Source organism: Mauremys mutica, chromosome 6 (assembly GCF_020497125.1).
Source record: "Mauremys mutica isolate MM-2020 ecotype Southern chromosome 6, ASM2049712v1, whole genome shotgun sequence".
NCBI classification, from domain to species: Eukaryota; Metazoa; Chordata; order Testudines; family Geoemydidae; genus Mauremys; species Mauremys mutica.
Window position 1 is genome coordinate 94,852,296 of NC_059077.1, and position 27,843 is coordinate 94,880,138.

The following is a 27,843-nucleotide window of genomic DNA, read 5'->3' on the forward strand; positions in this document are numbered from 1 at the left end:
GCAGCTTTGCAAGGGTCAGTTAGCTACCAATGTCTGAAGGGGGAGGAGGGATAGTTAAACACTTTTTAGCCTTAAGCAAATACGTCAAGTTAACAAATAGTTCTGTACTATAGCTTAAAAATCTTCTTTCAAGTGGCATTTCAGCATTAACTATTTTAATTTCCACAGGAAAAAATGCGTTGTATTAATGTTTAATGACAGCTCTACAATCATAGCTGTGACTTGTGAAATCAGAGGCCCAGAACATAGGCAATTTCTGGTGTTCACTCTTATAATAGTGTGTTTTAAGAGGCTGCAAATTAAAGATTAAGCTAGCAAAGAACCAGCCGTCAACTGGCACTAATCCAGGGCAGCTGAAATGAATTACAGTATTTCAGCTGGAGGAAGTAACAAAGAAATAACAAAGGTCTTTTAAAGCTCACCACTTATGCCAAGTGGGGAGGGTTTGGAAGGGGGTATTCTGAGGTATATGAATTAGTGGCTCCAGACTCAGTGATCCTGTACAGGACACATAATCTAGCACTGTTGCCAAATAAAGTGAATTTAACAGAGATGAAGAAACAACAGAAAGCTTTCAGAATATAAATTACAACTAAAACAACAATAGCAGATAAAGAATGATTTAATACAAGGGTAACAGTCTACTGAGGGATGCTACAACCATGAGAAATCATGAGCACACTCCCCAAGCAATGAGCCTTCAGAATCTGCAGAAAAGGACCTGGGGTTATGGTAGACGAAAAGCTGAATATGAGTCAACAGTGTGCCCTTGTTGCCAAGAAGGCTAATGGCATTTTGGGTTGTATAAGTAGGGGCATTTCCAGCAGATCGAGGGATGTGATCATTCCCCTCTATTCAGCACTGGTGAGGCCTCATTTGGAGTACTGTGTCCAGTTTTGGGCCCCACACTACAAGAAGGATGTGGATAAATTGGAGAGAGTCCAGCGGAGGGCAACAAAAATGATTAGGGGGCTGGAGCACATGACTTATGAGGAGAGGCTGAGGGAACTGGGATTGTTTAGCCTGCAGAAGAGAAGAATGAGGGGGGATTTGATAGCTGCTTTCAACTACCTGAAAGGGGGTTCCAAAGAGGATGGATCTAGACTGTTCTCAGTGGTCGAAGATGACAGAACAAGGAGTAATGGTCTCAAGTTGCAGAGGGGGAGGTTTAGGTTGGACATTAGGAAAAACTTTTTCACTAGTAGGATGGTGAAGAACTGGAATGGGTTACCTAGGGAGGTGGTGGAATCTCCTTCCTTAGAGGTTTTTAAGGTCAGGCTTGACAAAGCCCTGGCTGGGATGATTTAGTTGGGTTTGGTTCTGCTTTGAGCAGGGGGTTGGACTAGATGACCTCCTGAGGTCCCTTCCAACCCTGAGATTCTATGATTCTATGAATCTTCAATGTGGAATTTGCATGTATTCTAATGTTGCCTAGTTATTTTATAGCTTCAAACATTGTGCTTCCAAACGTCGCATAAAATACACAGAAGACAGAACCTGGCCCTGAGGAACATGGTTATTTTTAATATCAAGTTTCTATTGGGAAAAGTATTTGTTTATATGCCATATTCTGAAAAAGTCATTTGTACTAATGTGCTTCCATATCATAACACCTTTACATGGAATAGTTCTATAGTAATCTAAAAATGAGGTTGTTAATTGTGGGAATACAGTATTTATGGAGAGGACTGTAATCTAGTGAGTACAGCACTGGCCTGAAAGTCAGGAGATAAAGGTTTTCATTCCAGCTCTGCCATTATTTGACCTAGAGCAAATCATATAATCTATCTATGCCTCATTTGCTCTCTTTAAAAGCAAAATAATACTTACAGGGTGCAGTGAGGACTAAGTAATGAGGGCCAAATTTTATCTCAGTTACACAAGTGTGACTGCACAAAGCTGTTCAATTCAATATCAAATGGTTAGTTTATCACATCTTTATCATCACCCCATTATATGATATATATATTTACGGGCCAGATCCTCAACTGGTGTAAAGCAGCAGACCTCAGCTTACTTCAGTGGAGCTACGCCAATTTACATTAGCTGAAAATCTCATTTACACAGTCTAGAGAGATTATATAAACAGATTAGGGTGACCAGATGTCCCGATTTTATAGGGCCAGTCCCGATTTTTGGGTCTTTTTCTTATATAGGCTTCTATTACCCCCACCCCCACCCCACTTGCTGTCTGGTCACCCTGAAACAGGTGGATACCCATACCCATACCCATACAAATAGGCACATATAAATGTGCTAAACACCCTTTGAGATCTATGGCTGAAAAGCACTAAAGAAGTGTTAATATATACATTCTATGTATGTATGTACGTACTCATACACACAGACACCTACATATATTGGTTACCTCTGAGACTTGCAAAGAAAAGGTGCTTAAAAGCAAAGGAGGGGGCTGTTGTTTTGCTGCTTTTTTTTTTATGACACACACACACGCACACACACACACACACACACACACAATAAAAGCCTCAATATTTTCTTTCACTGCCAGAAAAAGGAAGAAAATAGCCAAAAATATGCTAACAATTCCTGTAAATCCCAGATTATTTGCAAAAACAATGTATTTTTAACAGAGAATTCAAAAGGATCCCACAGACTTTGTAAAACCTGTCTGCAGAATTCCTCATGGATAAAGATCTCACTATCTGGGCAATTTTATATACGTCTGCCACTCTTACTCATGATGAGAAGGAAGTTAGTTCATAAGTCATCCCAGTTATTTCTTCTATATATAAAATTGAATGGGTAATGTGTCTGGAGTGAGAGGGAATAGATAGTTGTATATTAACATTATTTTATGGCTTGTCTACATGGTGTGGTAATACTCTACATTAACTGGTCCGTGTAGACCCTGCTGGTGTGCACTAAAGGTTCCCTAGTGTGCGTTAACATAATAGCTTTTCTGCCTCCCTTCCATTCACCCGACATTGCTCCTTCATACAGCCCCACACACACACTGTGCAGGACAGCAAAACAGAGACAGCCAAAACCAAAAGACACTCCACTCTTCTGTGTCCTAAGTCCCACAATGTACATGCACAGCCCAAGTTTCAAGGCAGCAGTGCAAGTGGGAAGAATTCTCCACCTAGGGGTATCCACAGAATTTGCAGGCTTCATTTACCTCCCAGGGCTCACTGCCCAGACCATATCCTCAGCTAAATCCATTGCTAAAGAATGAAGCAGCAGATAGTAAATTCAGTCAAATATCTATACTTGACTAGCATAGATTACCTGCTAACCAAGTAACATAAGGCACACTTATTTAATCTAGGGCGTTATAAAACTGTTCAATGGATAGATTTACTGCCCCCACACAGTGCTTAATACACACACGGCTGGCAAGCCGCTTGCCAAATGACTCTATCTACTCTACAAATTATGGGGAGCATAGATATGCAGCAGAGTAACCATGGTTTAATGGGCACCCAATAAATAAAAGAACATGTCATGTATTACAGCACCACAGCAGCAGCAGCAGCTATAGTCTCGCTGCCCATATAGGACGAGATTTTCAAAGTCACTGAGAGGACTGGGACACCCACTTCTCTTTAATTTTAAAGACAATTGGGTGTCTATCTCCCTGCGCAAGTGGCACAGCACCAAAGGAACAGTCCAAGAGGAGAGAAGGGAGACAGAGAGGACCATTGTGCCCTCCTGATTTTGGGCTGGTCCAGGCTTTCTTATATAGAAACCCATCCCTGGCTGCCTATGAGTTGCAATGCAGTCTTCTAGGATCTCTGTGGTGGCACATGCTACGAATATGACCTCAGCACATGCCTTACACTGGGGCAGTATAAGAATGCTGTATTGGCACCAGAGGGATTCATCCTGAGTTTGCTGCAGCCCATTAATGGCTCCTATATAGGTGACATCTTTCTGCAACCATTTTGAATGTGTTTCTGCTAAAGAGATAAAATAGCACCAAATACACAACATGCCACGTTTCTGAATGATAATAGTAAACATGGGAGACTCAGGAGGACTCAGTCTGATCTCATGCTGGTGAGAATCAGGAATGACTGCACTGAAATCTCCTGATGAAAAGCACTATAAGAGCTAGGTATTAAATTTATGGACTTACGCCAGAGCAAAACGAGCTAAGCGAAATCAGAATCAAACCCCAACACTTTCAGAAGAAATTACTTTATTTGTGGTTATGTCATCCACAGGAATGATAAGACATTCCCAATCAATTCTGGATGCATTTAGTTGCTTGAGGTTTGCCTTTTAGATTTGTCACCAAAATGTTTATGGAGATACTACATTGGTTACATGTTAGAAATAGCAAAGGCAGACAGGCAGCTGAATGGTTGTGATGTATCTTGTATCTACCAGATAGTTGCCAAACAGTGCAGTGTACTACACTTGAACTACTGTATTTCAAAATCCCATCTGGTGTCTGGACTCACTGCTCATGCATTCCACACGCAACTCAAACTGTTACCCTTCATGCAGTGTCCTTTATCTAGCTCTCCAAGGTGGACCAGAATAGAGCCCCCCTTGCAGGCCCAGCTGAGCCAATAGGAGCTGGGCTAATTCAACCACTTACAGGCAGTCTTTGGAAGACTCAGAGAAAACAAGTCATTGGGCTCATCATTTCGAAAGACACCGTGCTCCAGCACCCAGGGCACAAGCAGTTGGTTCCCTGTTGACACAACTGAGAACTGTCAGTTTCAGATATTCAAAATAACTTTGGTGTCTAATTCTTTTCAATTAGCAACACATTGCGCAAAGTTTTTTATTTGATCTGTGGGTCTTAAGTAAACAATTGGGTTTTGTTTCCAGGGGAATATGCCGAGCGTGTGGATCGGTGTCTGTTCTGTGAAGTATCCTGTTCTAAGTGCACAGGGCCAACTCAGAATGACTGTATCGGCTGTGCAGCCACACGGTAAGTGATTGTTGTTGTTGTTTAGTTACATTGTGGTAGCAGGTAGAAGCCCCAGTCAGGATCAGGACCCCACTGTACTAGGTGATGTACAAACACACATGCGACTGTCATTAACCCGATGAGGCAAATCGAGTATGACAAACAAAATTAGATCAAGGAAGGAGAACAAAGGGGGCACAAATGAGACCAATCGCTTGCACAGGTAACTAGTGCACGCCCAGATGGGTCCTGAGGGCAGAAAATCCTTTTTCCTTAAATAAATGAAATCAGCTAACCCTGACTGACATACAGGCAAACCATAACTGTTGGTCGTAGGTACTGGCCTCTACATGCCACAAAGGACACAGGCTGACACTGATCAGTGACAGTCAGGATATGTCTACACTGCAATTTAAAACCCGTGGCTGGCCAGTGCCAGCTGATGTGGGCTCATGGGGCTTTGGCTAAAGGTCTGTTTAATTGTGATGTAGATGTTTGGGCTCAGGATGGAGTCCAGCCTCTAGGACTCTAAGGGGGGAGGAGGACAGTCCCATAGCCCATCTCTAGCCAGAGCCTGAACATCCACACCACAATTAAACAGACCCTTAGCCTGATCCCCGTGAGCCCAAGTCAGCTGGCATAGGTCAGCCGCAGGTGTCCAATTGCAGTGTAGACATATCTTCAGACACTCGCAATCCAATTTTTGACTTGCCACATCTGCATTGTTTATTACTACACATATTTGATTTATATGGTAACCTGGCATGATATCAATTACCATACAGGTCCTGAAAGGATTATTGTCTAACTAAGACATAATTATTTATTTAAAATATATCTAAATACTTCCTTACTAGAGCAGGTCCTGAACTAAATCCCAACCTGAACTACTGCTCAAACTTTGGGAAAGTTTGAATCTAATATGAATTCTGAAGCTCAGGGTCACCTCTGCTATTTATACAAGGGAGCTATTATAGCCTCTTGTTTTAAATCCCATGTTCTTCTAATAGAGAAGGTGTAGTCTTGATTCTGTACTCATATTAGTTTTGCTCTGGTGTAACTGCACTGATTTCAGTGGAGTTACTCCATTTTTACACTGGTGTGAGATCAGAATCAGCTCCTATAAGCTTTTTCCATGGCATAAGAACACACCAAAAAACAAGTAAACACACAATTTATAACACCAGTGTCTATGACAAGACTTCTGAAATAACAAGAAACACCCAGTGGCGTCAATTCATCCTTAAAGCAGGGTCAATTCATCCTTAAAGCAACTCTACTGCCTTTAGGTGGGTTAATGGATTAATTTAGCCAAACATGTCCGGCCAGAGTGTCAGGATCAGAGCTGAAGTTCTATGCTTCTGGGTGGTAAATTGGAACCTCTGTGTTACTTTAACACATATTTTTTGTGTGGGAGGGGAGGTTTGTTTGTTTACTGTTCCATAACAAAAGATACAAGGTGATCTAATTATAACAAATTACACAAAACCCCCTAGATGTTCCAGTCTGTAATGATCAAGCTCCTCTCTTTCTTGAGTATCCATGGCCTTTGGGAGGCTACGATCATAACCAGAGTTTTAGCTGCCTCCTATTTGGTTTCAAGCAGAATTTATCAGTCTTGTGTGGAGCTAGAAGGCTAGACATTTATTCCACTTCTGTCACCAATTTTGGGATTCTAGAATATACACGTAGGTCATTTGCAGAGGTACTTTTCCTTACACAGGTTACACTACATAATACAACTGGAGAAGAAGGGAGTTAAACACCAAAGCTCTTATTTCACCGTAACAAGTCCCTCACTGGTTTTTGCTTTTTCTTTTTACATCTAGGGCTTCCAAAGAGAGTCGAGTTTTTATCCTTTTGTCTGTTGTAAAAGATCTACTAAGAAAATACAAAAATAAAAAGAAACAACAAAAATAAAAATAGATAAGAGAAAAATCAAAATGGAAACTATAGGAGGAAAGGTTTCAGAGTAGCAGCCATGTTAGTCTGTATCCGCAAAAAGAACAGGAGTGCTTGTGGCAACTTAGAGACTAACAAATTTATTTCAGCATAAGCTTTCGTGGGCTACAGCCCACTTCTTCCCGTGCCACAAGTACTCCTGTTCTTTTTATAGGAGGAAAAATATCTCCAGTGGATACTATATGTAATATATTGGAAATAGACCTATTTAAGTCTCAGTTTCCAGGGTCCTATGATTCTAAATGGTTCACACTGAAGAGAGTAATGAATGGTACTCTAATACAGACTAAAATTCAGGAGAGAAGATCTCCTACAGAGGGATTCTTTTTCTTTTCTACAAAGGATGAAAAGATTGGTTTTTTCCTTCTGAAGTCCTATGAAAATGAGGACACTGAACATCCCCATTCTCTGAGGGAAATCTGTTCTAGGCACTGTTCCCTTGTTCAGAAACCCAAGATTCTATTATCTGTTTTTAATGCAGCAGGGTAATTTGGTTTTTGCCAGCCAAACAATTTAGTTCTCAATTAAAAAACCAACTTCTCCTTCATTTCTAAATCTATATCCCATGATCTATAGAGCTCAGGATCAGGATCTGAGCTGTCAGCTTCTATCATGAGGACTACATTGTGATGAGGTCAAAAGAGGGTCTCTCTTTACTGTACTAGCTTTGTTGATAAAAATCAGTCTTAGCCTCCTGAACAGAGATAAAGTCTACTGAATGCCATGTGTAGGTAAGCAAAGTCTCTTTCTCTCCAACCATCAAGAGTTCTTAATTTTTCCCCGTCGATCCTATATGTTTGCTCCTAAACTTTTTCAAAGGAATTATCCTGGGAACTGCTTATTTGTGGGGCACTCCTGGAGAACCATTTGCTACTGAGTGAGCAACGCAGTGGCATAACTAGGAGTGGAAATTTGGGTGGGCCCTGACTTTTGGGTGGATGGACAATGACAGAATATGCTAGCTCAGCTTCTCCCCCGATGCCATACCGTCTTCCTAGCTGTAGTACCCCCAGAGGGGGGAGGGATAGCTCAGTGGTTTGAGCCTTGGCCTGCTAAACCCAGGGTTGTGAGTTTAATCCTTGAGGGGGCCACTTAGGGATCTGGGGCAAAAATTGGTCCTGCTAGTGAAGGCAGGGGGCTGGACTCAATGACCTTTCAAGGTCTCTTCCAGTTCTAGGAGATTGGTATATCTCCAATTATTACCTTTTATTACACAGGGCTTCACCGGCTGAGTGGATCATGCACGTAGGGTGGCTCAGAAAATGGCAAGGCAGAGCTGCCGGAGCGTAGCTTTCTGAAGTGCGGGGGCATAGCTCCGTCCTGGATTTCAGGTTCCAGAGTGATGCTCTGGGCTACTGTGGCAGCACTACACCTCTGCTCAGATTTGGGTGGGCCTGGATGCTAAGTGGGGGGTCACAGTGGAGCAATCTTGCTTCAGCAGAAGGAAAGAGGCAGGAAATGGGAGTAAACTTGCACCCTACCCTAAAATTCACTGGTCCTCCCCCAGGCATCAATGACCCGCAGAATGAGACCCTCTCATTAAGCAAAGAGAGTTGCATTGTCACCAGGGGCAGCACAGCTGTGCAAAATGTTCACTAACTATATACCAAGCCATGCAAAATTCCCCTGATTTCATTATCAATGCAATGCTTGGGTCATGTTCTTGGAAGTTTTGCTAAAGGCCTCTTCACATTTCACATAACTGAGATGTTGGAACAGGGGTGAAAGTAGAAAGTCCATCCCAACAATTATCAACACTGCAAATCAGGGTAATTTTGAGATGATTTCTAACTAAAAGACTATTTGACAAATTGTCCTCAAATTCTGCAGAAACAATCTCCCTTCAGAACAAATCTGGATAATTGTCACACCAAACCAAAATTACAGGGGCACAAAATAGGGCTCTCTAATGAAACATGGTTGTTACCAAAATATGGAGAAACTACTGTCCTGAAACCAGTGCTAAGAAAGTAAGGAGTCAATCCTTAATTGTCATGTTAAACACATATCAAGATCGGGTTCCACATATATAAATGCCAGTCCAGCCAAAGACTTAAGCACAGAAGTGCATGAGGCAATACAGAGTCCTTTCCATTATTTTCCTTAGCTGTATTTAAGACATCTTGAAGTTCTAGCCCACTGCTTCAACTTTTTCTTTCATATATCTTTCTCCATAATTACTCAAAGGCCACATCATTATAATATGTATCTTTTCCTCCATGAAGATTAAAACCATTAAATAAAAAATAATAGCGAACCTGGGCCAGTTGTGTTGCTACCACATTCACTCAGTTCCTTCAGACTCATCAAAAAAGTTTTGGAGAAGATGAGTCATTAGCCAGCATTAAAAAGTATTCAACAATAACCCTCATAGGATTCAACAATAATCCTCATATTGGGACAGCCCTAACACCCCAATCCTGTGAAGATTTACACATTTATGTTTAACTTTATGCACTATGAATAGTCCCATGGGCAGTTCAAAGCAAATCTTTAAAGTAAACAAACAGAAAGTTTTGACAGAGGCCTAGATTTTTTCACAGATAACTTCTGTGGCAGAAACATGTTCTTGCTTTTTTTAACAGACATAAGGAACATTTCAGAGTTTGTGGTACAGAGACATCAAGATAAGTGATTTTCTGTGGGGGGAAAAAGTCAAACTCAAATCTGAAGTATAAGATTGAAGTTAAAGGCTTAGCTGGCCTCCCACTTTATCTTTCCAAATGTTGTAAAGAAAATCAGTGGGAAATTAAAAGCGAAGTGCAAAAATTATAAGTAATAAATATAACTGGGTGAGTAGGGACGTTTTCTTTTTGTTTGTTTTAAAGATGAAGAGACAGCTATAGACTCTAATTGCGGTATTTTGCCTTTCTCTGCCACCACAGATTTTTTGATGATGGACGGTGTGTGCTGCAATGCCCCAAAGGGAAATTTGAATTTAACAACCAATGCCATTTGTGCCATCATACCTGCATGGATTGCAGTGGAAGTGAACCAAACAAATGTACTGCTTGTGGTACAGGTAAGTCAGATTTCTTCTTACAACTTTTTCCTTCGCCTCTTAATTACTCTTTGCCTCTGCTCTCAGGACTAATCCTGGCCATGTTGATGTCAGTGGAACTTCTGCCACTGTTTTGGGCTATCCTCATTATTTAATTTGGTATAATGTCCTGGAATTCAGTTTGTATGAAAAACACTCTTGAAAATACAGATGTATTCTGTTCTTGTTGGGTCAGTTCATTATTTATCCAACAAAGAGAGCCTCATGTATTTGGAATTATGCCTGTCTTTAGAGAGGCAAAAATTAAAAAAAATTTTAAAGGAAATGTTTTTGGTTAAATAAAACAGAAAACCTAAGTTTGGAAATAGAAAAGCTGCATTAGGCGATCTAGTCAACCCTGGAAGCCTTTTAGTGCTAACCCAGACTAGAAAAAAGTCTGCTCTTTCATCACAATTCACTTAAATGAAACATGTATAATAGCCACAATAGCTTCATCTTCCATCTGCTTCTAACTGCTCCCCTGCTTGGAAGAAATATATTAAATTATAGTCAAAGGAGAGCCATGTGTCAGAGTCATAAAGCTCAGATCCAGATTCTGACCCAAGTCTGAACTTTTCCACAGCTGGTGCAGGCTGTGTGTTCTAATTCAGTGTTCTAGCTTAGGCACATTACAGAGGTAGAGTCAAGCCTGACTCCAAAGTCCAAACTTCAACCAACTTTGGTAGGAATACAAGTATGTTTCAGCTCCGGTACTCCTGTTTAGCAGTGAAAAATGTATGTTTCAAATAGTTATTACAGTGAGAATGTGTATGTCTCAGAAAATGCTGCTCTTTGGGAGCTAAGGACATAACAGTAACAGTCATTGCAGAACAAGGTAGATAATAGGAGATATGGGATCACCAGGATCCTGTCTAAAGCAGATTTAGGTCAGATGCAGATGTATAGTGAACCCACTTCCATATTCCTAAAGAGAATGCTACCATCCACACAAAAGGAATCTAATCTAATCTCTTAACAGATTATATTTAAACAGATAATACAGGGAATTCCATGATAGAAGGAATTTTTTTACTTTGAAATTACAGTAGAGCATGGTAGATTTCCCCAAAGTACTGTACATGAACATGTGTTAGATTTGTGGGGGTATAATCTAAAAAGTTACTGAAAGTAAAGAGTATTCAGCTGCTGAAAAGACAGGAATGGATTATGTGGCTTTGTCACAATATTTTCTTGAATAATGTTTTCCTGACAATATGTTACTTAAACCACAATTTTATGTTGTCAGAAGCACTTAAACTCTACGGACCAATGGGCAAACAAGCAGCTACAAGATTTATACATATACAATTCTATACACCTGTTGGTATTTCTAATTGTCACTTATGACTAAATGAGCAAGCAAAACTTACAACATCATAAATTCAGCAAAAGCTTGACTGTGCAAGTAATACAGGCCATTGCCCTACCAAGTGGTAGCAACACAGCACAAGGCTGTTGTACAGACAAAGGTATCTGAATCACTTGCCTTGACAGGCTTAACGTCTCTCAAATGTATATCATCTTCCAAAGAACCTCTCTTTTCATTAGGTATTATTTTCCATTAAGATCCCCAAATACTAATCGAATAACATTTTTTATAAAATAATTGAGTTAAAGTTTGTTATTGATGGATTGACTCAGAGTATTGATAAGGGAATATGGAGCCTTTCACTTCTAAGAAGCCAGTTCAAATTCAGACCAGGTTGGTAGTGACCCAAAATCTTTCGTATCTGACTGACACTGACAACTCAAATGTGAAATACATGAGTTGATGGTCTCAGTCCAGTTCTCAATTCATAGATGTCTACATCACAAAAAACACTATTACAATATGTACTAATTGGTACCCACCTTGGCAGTCTCATTCCAGAGGCTGAGACCAAATGGACACAGAGGCTAAGCCACACTTTTACCCCTATAAGCAGTATCTTCTTGCCAGGATCACAACAGTGTGGGGAAAAGCTTGCACTGCTGCTGCCCATTCTGCCCCTATTCTGGCAGCAATACAGAACTTCCATCTCTGGGCACCCAGAGAGGCAGACACCATGGTAACAGTCACAGTATCAGGACCTGAGTAGACTAGAATCCATTCTGCAACTTTCATGAATAACCAAAATTCACACACAAAAAGTAAAAATAAAGGAGTATGAATGGCTCTTTTGACAGCAGAGCAACTACCCATTAATAATATTTAGGTTCTATCTGCAGCTTCAAAAATTGTCATGGGGAAAATATTGATGCAACGTAATACAGTTAGCACGGTAATACAGGTAAGGTGACTTGTAAAGAGCTCCCTACACTGCAATGCAAGCGCCCTGAGTTATACCTGCTTTCACAAGTTACATTGTTTCAGGCAGGAGGTGGGGTAGACTGAGGGAAGAGGTTTCACTACTGAAATGACTCTGTGGAGTAGACATGGGAGGGAGCTTTCATCTAGTGGACCTGCCAGTTTTTACCTTGAAACACTAGAGATCACTGGTGCTTCAGTATAAAATAGACAATCTTACACTTCTAAATTCAATCCAAAATCCAAACTTTCAAGATTCAAAGTAATCAGGATGAAGATTCCAATGAAGACTCAAGCTTCCCCAAAGTCTAAGTGAAAGATATCCAAGTTCAGGGAGGGGCCTCTTCTGTCACACCCAGATGTGTTGAGGAGAATTCAGGGTGAGAGTCCCAATCATGGAAGCATCTTTGTCCATATTTGAGGATTGTGGGCGTGTTTATAGTTTTGTACACTTGAAATAACTGTTATGAAATTTGTAGTGCCATAATTTCCCAACACTGTGGAAAGTGTTGGGTACAGATCCTCAGTTGGTGTAAACTGGTGAAATAATGTCATTGACTTCAACTGCGCCTCACTAATTGACCATCAGCTGAAGCTCTGGTGTTCAATGTTAACACTACTTTTTCTGCCTTAGCTAAATGATGTCTCTTTTACTGCTGATCTATTTCCCCCACTGTGTTTTTGTTGCACAGACAAGAGAGGGAAAAAACGTTTCCTGTACATGGGAGAGTGCAGAGAGAGCTGTCCACAAGGCTACTACCATTCAGAGGAGAACAGCGCCTGTCTGTCTTGCTTAGAGCAGTGTGAAATGTGCCTCGACTCCACCCAGTGCAACAGATGTTTCAAGGGATATTACCTCGCTGATAACAGGTGTCTGAAGCACGAGTGTAGAGAAGGTAAGCACCCGCCAGTAGGAATAATACCCCTGGGCCAGATTCTCAGTTGAAAATCTGGCCCTTGTTTTCTGATACACAAAAAGACCAAATCCTAAGGGCCTTAATTCAAGTTCTGGTTCCCCTCTCACATGTATCCATGTAAATTGGGAGTCAGTCACTTCAGGTGAATCGAGTTACACAAGTGTAAGTGGGAGAAAAATCACACTGAGTTAAAATGAGTGATTCCAAGTATGAATAATACCCTTAGGGTTTGGCCAGATTGATACATTTATTTTCAGTATCCCTGCTGAATGCTTTAAATATTGACCCTTCATTTTGCTAGAATTAACCCTAAACTTGGAATCTTCAATGCGCAGGTGAAGTGGAGGACCCTAACTCTGAAGACTGCGTGCCATGTGCAGATGGATGCCGGAGGTGTCAGCTGGGTATGTGTTGGTTTTATGTGCCATTCCCCTGGCAGTTTCAATTGGGGATATATTATTTCTTTTCATCTCTGATCCTAAATCCTTGTGTGGGGTTAATGAGCACTGCTCATTCTGTCTCAGAGCAAGCTGCATATCAGATGGTGTGATTCTTGAACACAGAGCCATATTTTAGCCACAGCATGCACTATACGTTGAGAATTATGTTTACCTAATTCATCTTCATGACACTCTTCTGAGATATTTAAGTATTTGTACCCCAGGTAAGAGGTTTTGTGAATTTCCCAAAGCTACAGAAAGAGTTTATGTCAGAACCAGAATTAGACCTCAGACATTCTAGGCCTGAGCACAGACCACTAGACTATTTCTCTTCTTTGAAGAAACATCTGTAAAGTCAGACTCCATTACAGGGCAATTTACTTCTGCTGACCTTCAGTGTCTCAAAAATTGATTAATACTAGTAATTTTTCATGAGGATAAAGAAATGCGTCTCCTACTCACAATGTGGTTCTGTCAGAATGTTTGACATCCTCAAATAAATACCATCTACTCAGTCCAAAACAATTAATTCTAATCTGCCTTATATTAATTCAAATGGAGACAGACAACTCACCACTATTTTTGGCCCTTGGGCATTTCTTTTGGAGACTTAAATGTTGAAAAGATGTTGCAGTTAGTTTAATTTAGCTGGCTTTAATACATTTGTGTTAAGAAACCTGACTTCCTCATGGCTATGTTGACAGGAGTACAACAGACAAATCTATAACCCGGGGACTGAAGGAGAACAGGGTGACCCAACAAGAAGACAAAATAGGGTCCAAGTGGGGATTAATTATACATGATGAGGAAATTCACATCACAGAAAGGAACTTTTTGCTGTCAAGCGATTTCCAAAAAGTTAAAGGAAAGGAAAGTACACGAGGCCAAATTTTACTCTAATTATCTTGTTATAAATTGCATTAACTCTACTGCATTCAACAGAGTTACTCTGAATTTATAGTGGTATAAATGAGAAAGGAATTTGCCCTAGTGTCTTTCAACAGTCTGTATCCAAATGTGTTAAAATTAGAGATGGCCCTGAATCACAAACTCTAGATCCAGATGTCAACAAGTTTCCACAGTTCGGGGTTGTTCATATCTGGCACTTTGGTTTGGCCAAATCCCTAGTTAAAATTCTTGCTTTGTAACACTAGCTACAACAGTCAATTGAATGGAGCCATCTAAAGCAAAGTGAATACTGAAAGAGGTATCTGCAAACATTCATTAAAAGAAAATTCATGAATGCACTCCCACCCGCAATATTCACAGTCACTTTGATTTACTATTTTTAAGCTTGCATGCATGTGATCATGATATTTTTACTTTTTTGTGAAAAAATAAATACCCATACAAATATGTATTCATACAGATGTTTTCACCACAAGTCACTTATTCAAGCCCTCTGGTTCTTAATTGTTCATTCGATAAATGAGCAAACATAATAGCATGTGACTTAGGTGATCAGTTACTCAGTATAAATATTATCAAGTTCAACACCTTCTTTCATGACTGTGGATGTTCCTTTGGTAATGGAATGTGGTTCTCAAACTTCATTGCACCGTGACCCCCTTGTGCCAACAAAAATTACTACATAACCCTCGGCGGAGATGGGCTGGAGTTTGAGCCCCCGCCCCGGGCTGAGGCCCTTGGGCTTCGGCATCAGCCCAGGGTGGCAGGGCTCGGGCTTCATCTTCAGCCCCAGGCCACAGTGAGACTAATGCTAGCCCTGGCGACCCCATTAAAACGGAGTCCCGACCCACTTTGGGGTCCCAACCCACAGTTTGAGAACCACTGTAAAGATGGAGGCAGGAGGGAGGGATTCAATATGACTGTGTGGACCTTTCGTAAGCTTGCAGTACTATCTCACCCCAAACTCCCTACTTGCTGTGAGGTTGGCTAGAAGAGGAGTGAGGGTGGAGAATCTGCTGCTATGCAAATCTTCCTGTTCATGGATAACTGGGAAACAGAAAAAGGGGCTAAAGTAGTTGGCAAATGGGACACCCTATTCTAATGTCATTCATCTCCTAAATATAAACTCACCATGAGGTTTGCGTCTCAATTCCCTTCTGACCCTTATCTTTGAAGTTCTGATTTAAACAGGGTTTCCAAAAGCTTCAATCAAAGCTTGAGACAATTGGCGAGAGTCAGGCAAATTGAGGATCAATTTTTAGCACAAACGAAAGGTCAGAAGTGTTCAGGGTGCAGAAAGTTTGGTTGGAACTCTAGAAAATCTTTGTGATTTTTGGCTAAGACAGATGCACTGATAGAACAGCGGATACGGTTATTTTAAAATGCTGCCACTGGATTTTAAACTGAAGCACAAAAGCAGGCAGAAAGCAAGATCCTGAGCAGATTTCAAAAGTTATCATGTGTCCCTACAGTAGAACATTATTGTTAAGTTCTAGATTTAATATGAACTGGACAGAGCTTCTGGGAGGGTTGTTTTATTTATTTTTTTTTATTTTTTTGCTGTTATTAATTGGTTAGATTTTGACTGCATCATTAGCTTAGTTTGCAGCTAAGACAAACGAAGGAAGAGGGTTCTCATAGCTGATCAGAAATGGATAGACTAGATACCTCTGAGAGCAAACCGCTGGGCCATGCTGCTCTGCCCAGCCAAAAGTGGTTTCTGATGACAAAGGCTGTAAAAACATCCCAGTGCCACAAAAGACACAAAATAGTGAAATGTTATGTCTGCTGGGAACATACTGAATTTGATGCATTTGTATTCATCCAAAAATGCCAGATGTAACTTTTTCTTTCTGAAGCCTGATCCTGCAGTCTTTACTTGTCTCAGACATATCTCCCATTGACAACACTAAGGAATTTTGCCTCGGATCAGGGCATATTGGTAATTGGGGCACTCTCAATCAGCAGTGCACTAGGAGTTTCTGGGGATAAACAAATCTTCTTTCTAGAAAATAGTGTAATAGCCCAACTAGAATTAAAGTTATGTCATTTTCTTCCCTTAAAAGATATGATTCTTAATATGTAGATAGATATAGATACATTTTATTTAGTTATACAAAAAGATTCAGACTCTTCTGTGAAATGAGTAATGATACGCATCCTTTGTTTAGTGTTTTGAGATCTATGGATGAACAGCACTATCTAAGAACTAACTATTATTATCCTGCTGTCACCCTGGGTTGTGAGTGAACCACAGCTTTCATTGACTACAGGATGACTTATAGGAACTGAATGAAATAAGAAAGCGAGATACATCACAAACACACTGCAATAAGCTTGTTGATTGATGGATTTGTTACCTTCAGCAAATCACAAAGGTTTAACTGATTTTTTTCTTTTTATAAACTGTGATTCTTTGGTGATGCATGTAACTTCAAATATACTCAGTAGGGTCAGATTAATTAAGATAATTGAACTGAGTGTATTGCTAGTAGTCTGTGGGCAGAAGAATTCTTGCTTGCCACAACTTGGGTCTGCTGTAGCTAATTATTTATGTCTTGACTGACCTATATCAGCAATCTCTTAGTCAAAGTTGATGACAAGTGATCAACAAAGATAAATGTAATATTTCAGGATCAAACTTTACGCTCAGTTTCTGTTAGCTATTTTACTTCAGTAGTTTAATTTTAGGACCTGGTGAAGGTAACATGGCAGGAGAGGGTAGGAAAGATCTTCAGGAAAGCCAAGGAAGCGATGAATGGATTAGCCAAAAGAAGGTGATAAGCAGATGGAATTTGCTGCCTCCTCAGACAGATGAAGGCACAATGGCCCAATCCCCAGTATTGGGATAAGGGGAAGAAGCAGTCTAGTTTTAGGAATAGATATGTCACTTAACCTCTCTCTGCCTTAGTCTCCACATGTCAAAGGATGTATTGACACTTACTTCTCTCACAAAGGTATTCTGAAACATAATTAATGATAATAAGCCATTTTGAGATTAAAAGTATTGATGTTATTAAAACAAATACAGCAGTGATAAGGCAAAATACATTGCTACAGACCAGTCAGACCATTTATAGGAAAATGCTCAAAAAATAGACATTACTAATAATGCATTTAGGGTGCACTGGTGTGAGTGAGAGCTACAAATACTAGGTATCATGCAATGTATTGTGAAATCCATATTTTTAAATAGCCATTTTTACTGAGACCTAGAAAGCAGACCCATAGTCTTAATCCTAATTCTTATCCTAGTGCACAACACTAGTAACTAACCAGGCTGGGTGCTAGAGAATTCTGCAGGTGCAGTGGAGAAGGGCTTTTTCACCAGGACATGTCTTATGGCAACTACTGCAGCCTCACTGCTGTAGAAAGCCTACATTCATACTGAATCCTCATCGTCCCACCGAGGGGGGGTTGGTCCTGTAACCAACACTGGAATAAGATGAGGGAGTTAAAGACTCTCCTTTTTTTTGCCATCATCATCTCTGCTGATTCCTGGCTGGCAAACATGAATCCTCTTGTTCTCTGCTTCACGACACTGAATGGTGGCAGCTCACACAACAATGGTTACTATTATGGCACCAAACACATAAATGAATGTTAGGACTGGTGAAAATGTGTATTGTGGCATTTCCAATTTCTGTGATTTAATCTTTGTTACTGCAAGTGGGTCTTACATGAGAACGGTTGCTGCTGCATGATGGCAGTGGCATAACAGACATGTTTGCTGATTTTAATGCTAAGAATATTATCCAGCTAATAAGCCTGCCTCTGTGGATGCTAGCTAAGAAGGCCCTAAAACACAGAACCTGAGGCACCTAATTGTGTGTCTCAAGTTCCCTGGCCCTAGCAATGTGGATCTTACAATTCATCCTAAATCTCTCCTGAAGCCAGAAATGAAGGAAACAAGATGTCAGATGTAGCCAATAGCGTCAAATATGACATTAGAGAAATCGCCTGAGCATGCTCCGTGAGCTGCTGACAAGAATATATGTGTTATTACATTAGAAATGCTGCCGTGTCACAGAGGCAGACTTTAGAAGAGAGGAGAAGGTATTAAAAGATCTCTCTGCTTTGGCAAACAGGCACAGATAGCAAGCCACTCTTTCAGGCTGTGATTCAGGCTAGAGTTGAACTATTCATAACACATTTCCCCTGTAGCTATGCAGCCTGCAATTTTTGCCTTTCAAAAGATCAAGTGGAGGGCTGTTTGGGAGAGAGAAGGGGAGAAAGGCAGAAGGGTGAAGTGAAAGAGGCCACAAGACAGGGTGGGGGGGAGCCTCAGTCCGCAAAGACTTCAAGCTCCTCCCCCCACATGAGCACAAGGTCCAACTGTGCAATCCGAGGTGTCATTTACCTCGGGGAGCTGGCCCTTTTAGCCTTCACCCGCACTGGACACCAGTAACTGAGAGCACCAACAAGTAGCATCGCACACCTCATGTGCCTAATACTCATCTCCTGCATGACCCTGTCCCTAAGATCAGAGAGTCAAATGTTGCTCCTCCCCTCAGCATCTGACAGATGCACTCTGTCCTCCCTAAAGAACTCAGGCCCATTTTATCAGCTATCACCATGCCCCACCCCTCAATTCCCAAAATTATCCTGGCTACCTCATGGTTCACATTTTTTTCATGTTCTGTCAATGTGGGCTGTCTCAATGCCCCCCTGCACCACACTCATCTTGCAAGCACCTCTGACCAAACCAATCAAGTGTGAGGCAATAACTGGATAAATCAGCTCTGCATCTCTCTGTGTCATAATCCTTAAATCGAATCCAGTGCAATTCCCCAAATCATTTTCACCAAGGTGAATAATAAGGACATCAAGTGACAATAGCTGAGACATCAATTAGTGCAACCGAGGCATGTGCTGGACCTAGCACCTGCCCTGTCTACCAAACTATCAAAGGCAAATGACTTTAGTCTTGAAGCTCAGTTGTGATCCATCTGCTGACCTGGCCACCCGCATGTGAGTCCAATGCACAATACAATACAGACCCAGACCTCAAGCTTCCTCTTGATGTCTCTTGCAATTGTAAATAATGTTAATGCAAATCCTGGCATACCTAGAGATGAACAAATCTAGAAATGCACACTAGCCTGCAACAAAAAATTAAGTCTGAGAGGCACCCCAAAATCACGGAGGAAATCAATCCCAGTGCACCAGGTATATTGCATATCCCATTGCTTGAAGGTCAGTGATGGATCATATGCACTGAAGTCCTTGATCTCTGAATTCTGTAACTTTGACCAAACCAGCCATTAAACCAGATAGTCAGCGGAGCAATAAACGTTGGGAGAGTTTTTTTGTTTGTTTGTTTGTTTGTAATAATCCTAAAACTGTCATGAACCGAGGCTTCACAACTGTTCCTTGTGTTCCTTTCTTTATTCTTGTAACTTGATCAGTTTGATTCTTTGATGAGAGGGCATGTACCATCCACTCCCAGACTCAGAGCTTGCTTCGGTGTCTCAGTTTCTCCGGGTTCTTTTAAAAGCAATGAATTTTAAACTTTCTTCAGAGATCTACCATAGCTCTTTAGAAAGTGACTGTGCTACATCTCCTTTAAGGTCAACAGACTTACTCTGCTGGAATTTCAGAATCTGGCTCATTTTATTTCACTGTTTATAGAGTCTCTGAAATTGGTTAAAGTAAAGATGCCTCCAGAGCTGGAAGATATTTGTAGTTTTAGTTATATGCTATGTATGAAAATATAGCACATATGATACATACCATTTTTTCAATCAGCCAGTGCACTCCATGGGAGAATGGCCAGTGGAGCCACATATTCAATCCAGCAGCCCCTCTGCTAAGTTACTTCCCTTCACTTCCATAAACCTCTTCCACAGCTATCGTATGAAGGATAAGCAGCAGTATTTACTAATTGGAGTGATTATCAAGCCAAAAAAAAAGAGTCAGATGAGCAACTACATTGTTCTCGTTCAAGCATTCTTTATAAGAATAAATACTGAAACACTCTGAGTGGCAGTATTCCTGGAAGAACGAACTCAGGAATAAGCATTTTGGACCAAATATGCCTCGGTTACACCAGTATAAATCTGAGTAGCTGTCAAAGGCCATCCAAATCAATCTTGACTCAAGGGAGCTAACAAACAGAGAAGGAAGACTGAATAACTTTCAAAATACTCTGCAAAGCCATTACACAGAATGAGATGGAGAAAAATGGAATATAATGGAGCTGGAGTGAGAGAAAATGTTTTTGGAGAAGATTTAAAGAACCCACGAGATGTCTAAAGGGTGGCACTGTGAACAAAGATTCAAGCGTACAGGTACAAATTGGGACTCTGGCTGTTGCGTTCTTGATTAATGAATAGAAAGTGATCTAGTTCCCATAGCAACCTGAGAAGCACAAAGGAAAACTTCATTTCTTAAAGATATCTCTGATGATGAATAGGCATAGACTTTCAAAATACAGAGAACTTTACTATAAAGATCCTCTTTTATCTTAGAGTAAATCTTCCTCCAGAAGTTAATCTCACAGGATGGGTTTTAGCTTTGCAGATAATAGGTCTTGTTTGCACTGGTTTCTTAAGTGGGAATTGCAATCTGTCCAAAAACAATACCCAGTAAATTTGGAACTGTTTTTTTTTTTTATTTTCAGCAGTGACATTTCAGTTTAGGCAGAACATGAGATTAAAGGACATTGTCTTTCCAACAGTATCTTCACATGAAGACTTTCCTTGGGTGCTTATAATATTAAACATATCTAATAAGAATCAGTAAATGAGAGGCTCTTTTATTGTAGCATTTTCTTTCTTTGTGAAATAACATTACTGGGTCAATTCATGCTTGGGAAAAGCCCACTAAATCAATGGATTTATTCAAGGGATGAATTTGTCCTAGAACTTCAGCACAGCCTCTTTACTATTTCCAGCTTGGCATCTGCAGAGCTGAAATCATTTGTTACTATTCACAAAGCAGTTCAGCCTTGACTCCTAGGAGTATTGGGTTTTGGCAAAATCTGAGCCAAATTCTGCTTTCATTTCCATGGGTAAGATTCCATCAATTTCATTGAGCTTATCCAGATTCACAGTGTGACTGAGAGCAGAATTTTGCCTTCTGATTATTGGAGGGTTGAAGCCTGATCTTTAGGATCTCGTTAAACCAATTAACCATAGAATTAGTCTGGGAGTGGAATGGCAGTCATTATGTTATATGTTAGAAATCTGCTTGGCTTTGCAAGGTACAAATGCTCCACTTTAACAGTCAAAAGTTATGATGTCAGCAGCCACTTCAAGTCAGAATTCTCTGTAGAAATAAACAATAAATAAGAGTTTGTTGCTGATCTGTTGCTGGTGTGTTCTGCTATTTATTTGATGTTTATCAAAGAACTAAAATGTATGTAAAATTTAACAATGAACCTCTCAGCAACTTCACCCCAAGTATTAATCACAAGCACCTACTTTTTAAACAGTTACAAACAGGTGCAAGCTTTGGGTTTGTGCCTTTACATAAGGAAGAGCATTTATAGAACCTCTTACTGACTGAAGCAAATGCAAATCTTCTGGGACTATCTGCATATGAAAGGGAAGTTAAATTGTTTATTATATAAGCCTTGCCCTGGCTACACATTTTTGATAGCAGGTGACAGACTGATCCAGCTGCCATTCAAGTCAATGGCAAAACTCCGATGGACTTCTGGGGTGCAAGATTAGGACTGTAGTGTTGCTCTCTGATACCCGTACTCACACTAAGTAGTGCCTTACTCCACCACTAGTCCGATTGACTTCTGTGGAATCACTTGTGGAGTAATGTACTATTCAACATGAGTAAAGTTTTCAGGCGTTAGCCCAGTGAGATATGTATTTCTGTAAATACAGTTTTTCTCAAACATGAGTGATAGCCCTAACGTCTCAATGCATACGAAACTTACTTTAAAAATAATGCACCTATCATACTGCTCGGATTCATCTCATTATGTTTCTGAAATACCAAAAACACACTATAGTTTATACTCTCACCCAAGTTAGACATTTTCCTTTTTATTCTATTTTTATGACTGATAACCTCCAGACAAACCCCAAACCCTTCATTCTGAATGATCTGATTTTCAGCTGGTTTATTTCAATGACCTCTGACTAACTACTGCTACCACAATTGTATTGATGGCATATACTCTCTGCTTAACCTCTCACTTAGAGGCCTGCTCCTGCTCCCATTGATGGATTCTTGCCATTAACATCAACAGGAGTAAGATTGAACCATTAATTCCTCTCTGTAAACCAGAGATCAGAAAGTTCTTATGTGTGGGATTCATCCCCTGACTGCTAGCAGAAACACTTGACTGCAGACGACTAGATACACAGCTATCCCACTGCAGGTTTGGTGTATAACAGTTATATGCAGTTTTGGTTTATGAAACTGTGAAACTACTAACCGTGATATGTAAGACAACACTTAGATCAGTCTTTGTACTAGATAACTGGAGGATAGCTAATGTAACACCAAAAAAGGCTCCACAGGCAATCCTGGCAATTGCAGGCCGGCAAGCCTAATTTAGTACCAGGCAAATTGAATGAAACTATAGTAAAGACCCGAATTATCAGACACATTGATGAACACAGTTTGTTGGGGAAGAGTCAACCTGGCTTTTCTAAAAGGAAATCATTCCTCACCAATCTATCAGAATTCTTTGAGGGGGTCAACACACGTGGACAAGGGTGATATGGTGATATAGACTTTCAAAAAAGCCTTTGACAATGTACCTCACCAAAGGCTCTGAGGCAAAGTAAGCTGTCCTAGGATAAGAGGGACAGTCCTCTCATGGATCAGCAACTGGTTAAATGATAGGAAACAAAGGGTAGAAATAAATGGTCGGTTTTCACAGTGGAGAGAGGTAAATAGTGGTGTGAAAAGTATAACTGGTTTCAAAAGAAAATTAGATAAATTCATGGAGGCTAGGTCCATCAATGACTATTAGCCAAGATGGTCAGGGATGCAGCCCCAAAACCTCTGACTGCCAAAAGCTAGGACTGGATGACAGGGGATGGATCACTCGACAGTTACCCTCTTCTATTCATTCCCTCTGAAACATCTGGCACAAACCACTGTAGGAAGGCAAGATCCTGGGCTAGATGGACCATTGGTCTGACCTAGTAGGGCCATTCTTATCTTCATGTATAACCTATCACATCAGGGGTTGGCACATTTTGGACCAGAATCTTATTTTGCAAGCTAGTATAAATCAAATCCATTAAGTCAACTGACCTGTTCCACTTGATAGTACTTCCTCCCACTCAACCTCTTCTCATTTCAAATGCTTCCTAAAAATCCAGATCTTCCCTGGTGTTGAAAAACATGAATTTATTATCACTCACTCCTGAGACCCACTGCCCTCTCAAGCTATGGAACCATTACATGGAACACACTGAGTAACCACATAATCTTTGACTTCTTATACCCCATCTCCTCTGTTGTTCATTACAACCTTTCCTTACATCATGAGTCAAATTAGACTGTATAAACTTTGGGGCAAAGACCATGTCTTTTTCTTTTTCTTTTGTAAATAAAGCCACAGTAATCAAAATTAAAGTTATTCCTGTGTTACAGCACCGTAATTGAGAGCAGAATCTGGCCTTCTCTCTTGCTGTTATACAGTGATGTACTTTCTCACCTGGCTGGCTCTCAGATGTCCGGGCCACCCAAAGAAAGGTGTAATGGTGTCAAGAGAAAAAGGAAGAGAAAGGTGAAAAAAGAAAACTGGGACAAAAATGGAAGGGAAAAAAAAAAAACCTTTCACACAACCGGAGAAGACCCAAGCAACAAAGCTTGGGTCTGATATTTCCCAAAGTTTGGGGACTGCCTTGGTGCTGGGGTTTTGGTTTGAGCCCATCTCTAGTCAACATTCCCATTATGATAGCAGTGTATGTTTCAGTTGCTTTAACTGAGAGCCAATAAAGTGCAAGTAAAAAAAGTTCTAGTGGTAAAATATAATTATACTCATCGGTGACACATTAAAACTTAAAGTACTTATTTATATTATTTCATGTTATTGTTCAGAGAAACGTAAAAGGCAATACAATTAGCAATAACTTGAAATTAAGCAATTACAAAATCTTGATCCTTAAAGGAAGACCGTAGTGTAATATCAAATCATTTCTAGCTGTTACCTTTAATTAAATTTAAAAAGGAGAGCAAGGGCTTGATAATGCCAGGCGCTGAATACCTCCATCTCCCCCTGACTGCAAGAGGAGCTGGGTGTGCTTAGCACATTGCAGGCTCAAGGCTAAGTCAATTAATTTTTCCTCCAAGCAATTTAATTAAAAGGTGATAGTTAATAAACAAACGGAAAGCTAAAACAAAGAGTGCATAAAATTATACTCACGGTGTATAAAGTTAAATGTATGCTTGAGTCATTTCGGGATCTGGTTCTAATTTGATGGAACTACTTGTGTGAGTAAATTATACTCAATGGGAGAAATTCAGTACAGAGGGCCAGTAATGTAAGTAATGTTTCCAGAATCAGACCCTGGCTAAATACTGTGAACAGACATAATGAAACATTACCAGGATTTCCAAAACACCTTTGGAATTCATTTTTAATATTCATGAACTTATATAGTAAACATCTATTTAAGCCTCTATGGTAATATTGCAAATCTCTTTCAGTTTTACTTTATCTATTCAAACATAAATACTCTTGCAGCATAACGCCATTATGCTTGTAACATGAATGTCAATACTTCCCTTCGGGAATAGAAAACGCAGCAAACAATTTCCCAAACTAGAGAACTCCAACTGAAATTAGAGTCTTTGACTTTTGACAAACAGTCTTTGAATGTAATCTTTGAATGTACCTTTCTTATATCAAAACATGAATTATTTTTACACCACATATTATCTCCACTCCAGCTTTATTGTCCTGGAGAAAGTGTGGGGGGGGAGGGGAGAAAGGGGGGGTCAGTTTGTTACAAAGTGGAAGAGAAACCAGATGACTTTCTCCATGAATTCTAGGTGATATATATTAGCTCACATCTCTGTAACAAGATCACAAAGTAAATGAAGTCAATGGGAGTTGTGCACACGTAACTGAGGGCACAATTTTGCCATAGATTTTTAAGGAGTTAAATCCTGCTCCCACTGTAATCAATGGGTGCTTTGCATTTGGCTTCAAAAGAAGCAGGGGGAGGACCAGTAGAGTTGGAAATAACACTGATAATACCAGGATAATATGCAGATCAATCATGAGTAGTCACATGCCAAAAAGAATTCCTGACACCAGAGACCTCTACTGGTTTGCTTGCCCGGCCCTTTTATAGCTACCCACATGGAGACTGAGCTCTTACTGAATATGATGTGAACACATGGACAGCCATCCCAGCATCCTTTCATGTTTGTTTTAGCCAGGAACTGAGCTTGGTATTAGTCTGGCAAGTTTTCAGGGAGCCACATTTGAGAAGAATTTAATTCAATACGTTCTTCCGGAATAGAGTCTCTCTCAAAGATGGTTTCAAACAACTTGGAAAATATAAGGCAGGATCTGTATTGAATGGCAAATTCAATATTATAGGATTATGTGTGAGCCATGTTTTATTTTTGCCTGCCATCAGAAAAAATTATAATCTTTGGATTTTTTTCTTATCCAAGGTCAATTGGATATTAACAATTTTAACTCAGACACTTTAGCTGCCCAAATATAGGACAGTAAAGTATCCATTTTAATTGACATACTTTTCAGGGAACAAATAATGTTGTAGCAAGTTCTGACAAATGATTTAATGGCGTGACCAAATCAATAGACAACTGTACTCAGGTCACACTGGTTTAACAAAGGCTGCAAATCTGAATATTTGATTGGGTTCTCCAATGGTTTTAACTAGAAAAAAGTGAAAGAACTGAGATGAGTATGACTTTAACCTTTACAGTATAACCCTATGATTTCCTCCGAATGACAAAAGAAATTAACAATTAAATGATTAGTGTGTTTTCAGAGGGGTCGTTATCACTAGCTACAGTTCCAGACATGCATTCCCTGTAATCATTTTCTTTTTTACAGTTTGATAGATAATAGCTCAAGAGCCTGCTGTAGAAGTCCTTCTGACAGCTTGTGGTTCCCTGCTATACAGTTGCACAAGGAGGGGAGACATAAGTGTTACATATGTATCTACTGACAGATGTGAACAGAAACTAAGTTCTCAGAACCTTCCATAGCAATAATGATCAACATTGCCCCTTTCTATATCCAGTTTTTGGTTATGTATACAATTATTGGGCCTATTCCTGTGAGTTGCTGAGTAACTTTCCCTCCCACTGGAGTAAACAAGCATTGAGGGTGCTCAGCAAATTATGGTATCAGGGAGAAATGGCAAAAATACATAACTCTGTTTGCCAGTCATTTCAAAGGAGAGACAAAACATTCGTAAGTTTTGTTTTGACCTCCTTGAATATGATACATTCTTCTTCCGGCTTTAGCAATTTGAAAAGCTGTCAGCAGAACTTCCTCTGGAGGCCTCCATATAGGAGTCAAACCCAATCACCTCCCAAATGAAACAGTCTAAAGTTAGCTTTTCCCAAAGATGGTTATAGCCTCTTGACAAGGTATTTGCTATCAGCACATCCACCTTCACAGGGATGTAAGCATCTGGAAACTAGCAGTGTACAAAGATTGCTTTTTAAAATGTCATACTGAGAATTTCCCTATATAGTAACTAGAATTAGGCCGAAACCACATTTGAACAGTGACTAGTGATTATGAGTCTCTACATTTTTTGGTGCCCAATTTAAGACCTCTTGAAGGGGCCTGATTTTCAGAAGATGAGTGCTCAGCACTTTATGAAAAGCTGGCCCCTTTAAGGTGTCTTAAGTTGGGCGCCCAGAATCACGAGTCGCTTCAAAATTTAGGCCAGAATCTGCTTTTGGGAAGAAATTACTTCAAAACTGAAGGGGATTCAGATCTGAGATTCCAGTTCAGGCCCATCTCTAATAACTGCAATGTCAGAAAATAGTTTATTTTTAAATTTTGCCGTGTATAGCATTTTATTTTTCAAACTGGAGTATCATTTATATAATTTTGTTCTTTAATTCCAGATGACCCGAGAATATGCACAGCATGCATTCACAATTACTATATGTAAGTTCAACTCTTTTAGTGTCACTACATTTTCTGAACCAAAAACAATGCTCCCGAAGGTACTGGTGGTTATGCCATTTCAGTTAGCTTCATAGTTGCTGCTTGAACAAAGAGGGGTTGTGGAGGAACTTTAAAAAAGGGGGAGAGATAGGTGTGGGGGAGACCCCCTCAAACACTAAAGCAAAACATTATTCACTTGAGGATACTTAACACCTTGGCCTTAACTCTCACTGACCATAATAAGCATTGAGAAAATTTATCGCCAAGCAGAATCAGGTTGTTTTCATCTTTTCATGCTCCTACCTAAGTC

General features: G+C 40.1%; 1 protein-coding gene across 1 annotated transcript in view; it reads left to right on the top strand.

Moving 5' to 3' along the window:
• Nucleotides 1-27,843, top strand: part of PCSK5 (proprotein convertase subtilisin/kexin type 5) — a 283,839-nt gene that overhangs the window by 225,273 nt on the left and 30,723 nt on the right. Inside the window, exons 21-25 of the mRNA XM_045020518.1 lie at nucleotides 4,807-4,909; nucleotides 9,736-9,872; nucleotides 12,870-13,073; nucleotides 13,430-13,498; nucleotides 27,491-27,533. Of these exons, the coding sequence (XP_044876453.1) occupies nucleotides 4,807-4,909; nucleotides 9,736-9,872; nucleotides 12,870-13,073; nucleotides 13,430-13,498; nucleotides 27,491-27,533 (556 nt within the window). The remainder of the gene's footprint in view (nucleotides 1-4,806; nucleotides 4,910-9,735; nucleotides 9,873-12,869; nucleotides 13,074-13,429; nucleotides 13,499-27,490; nucleotides 27,534-27,843) is intronic.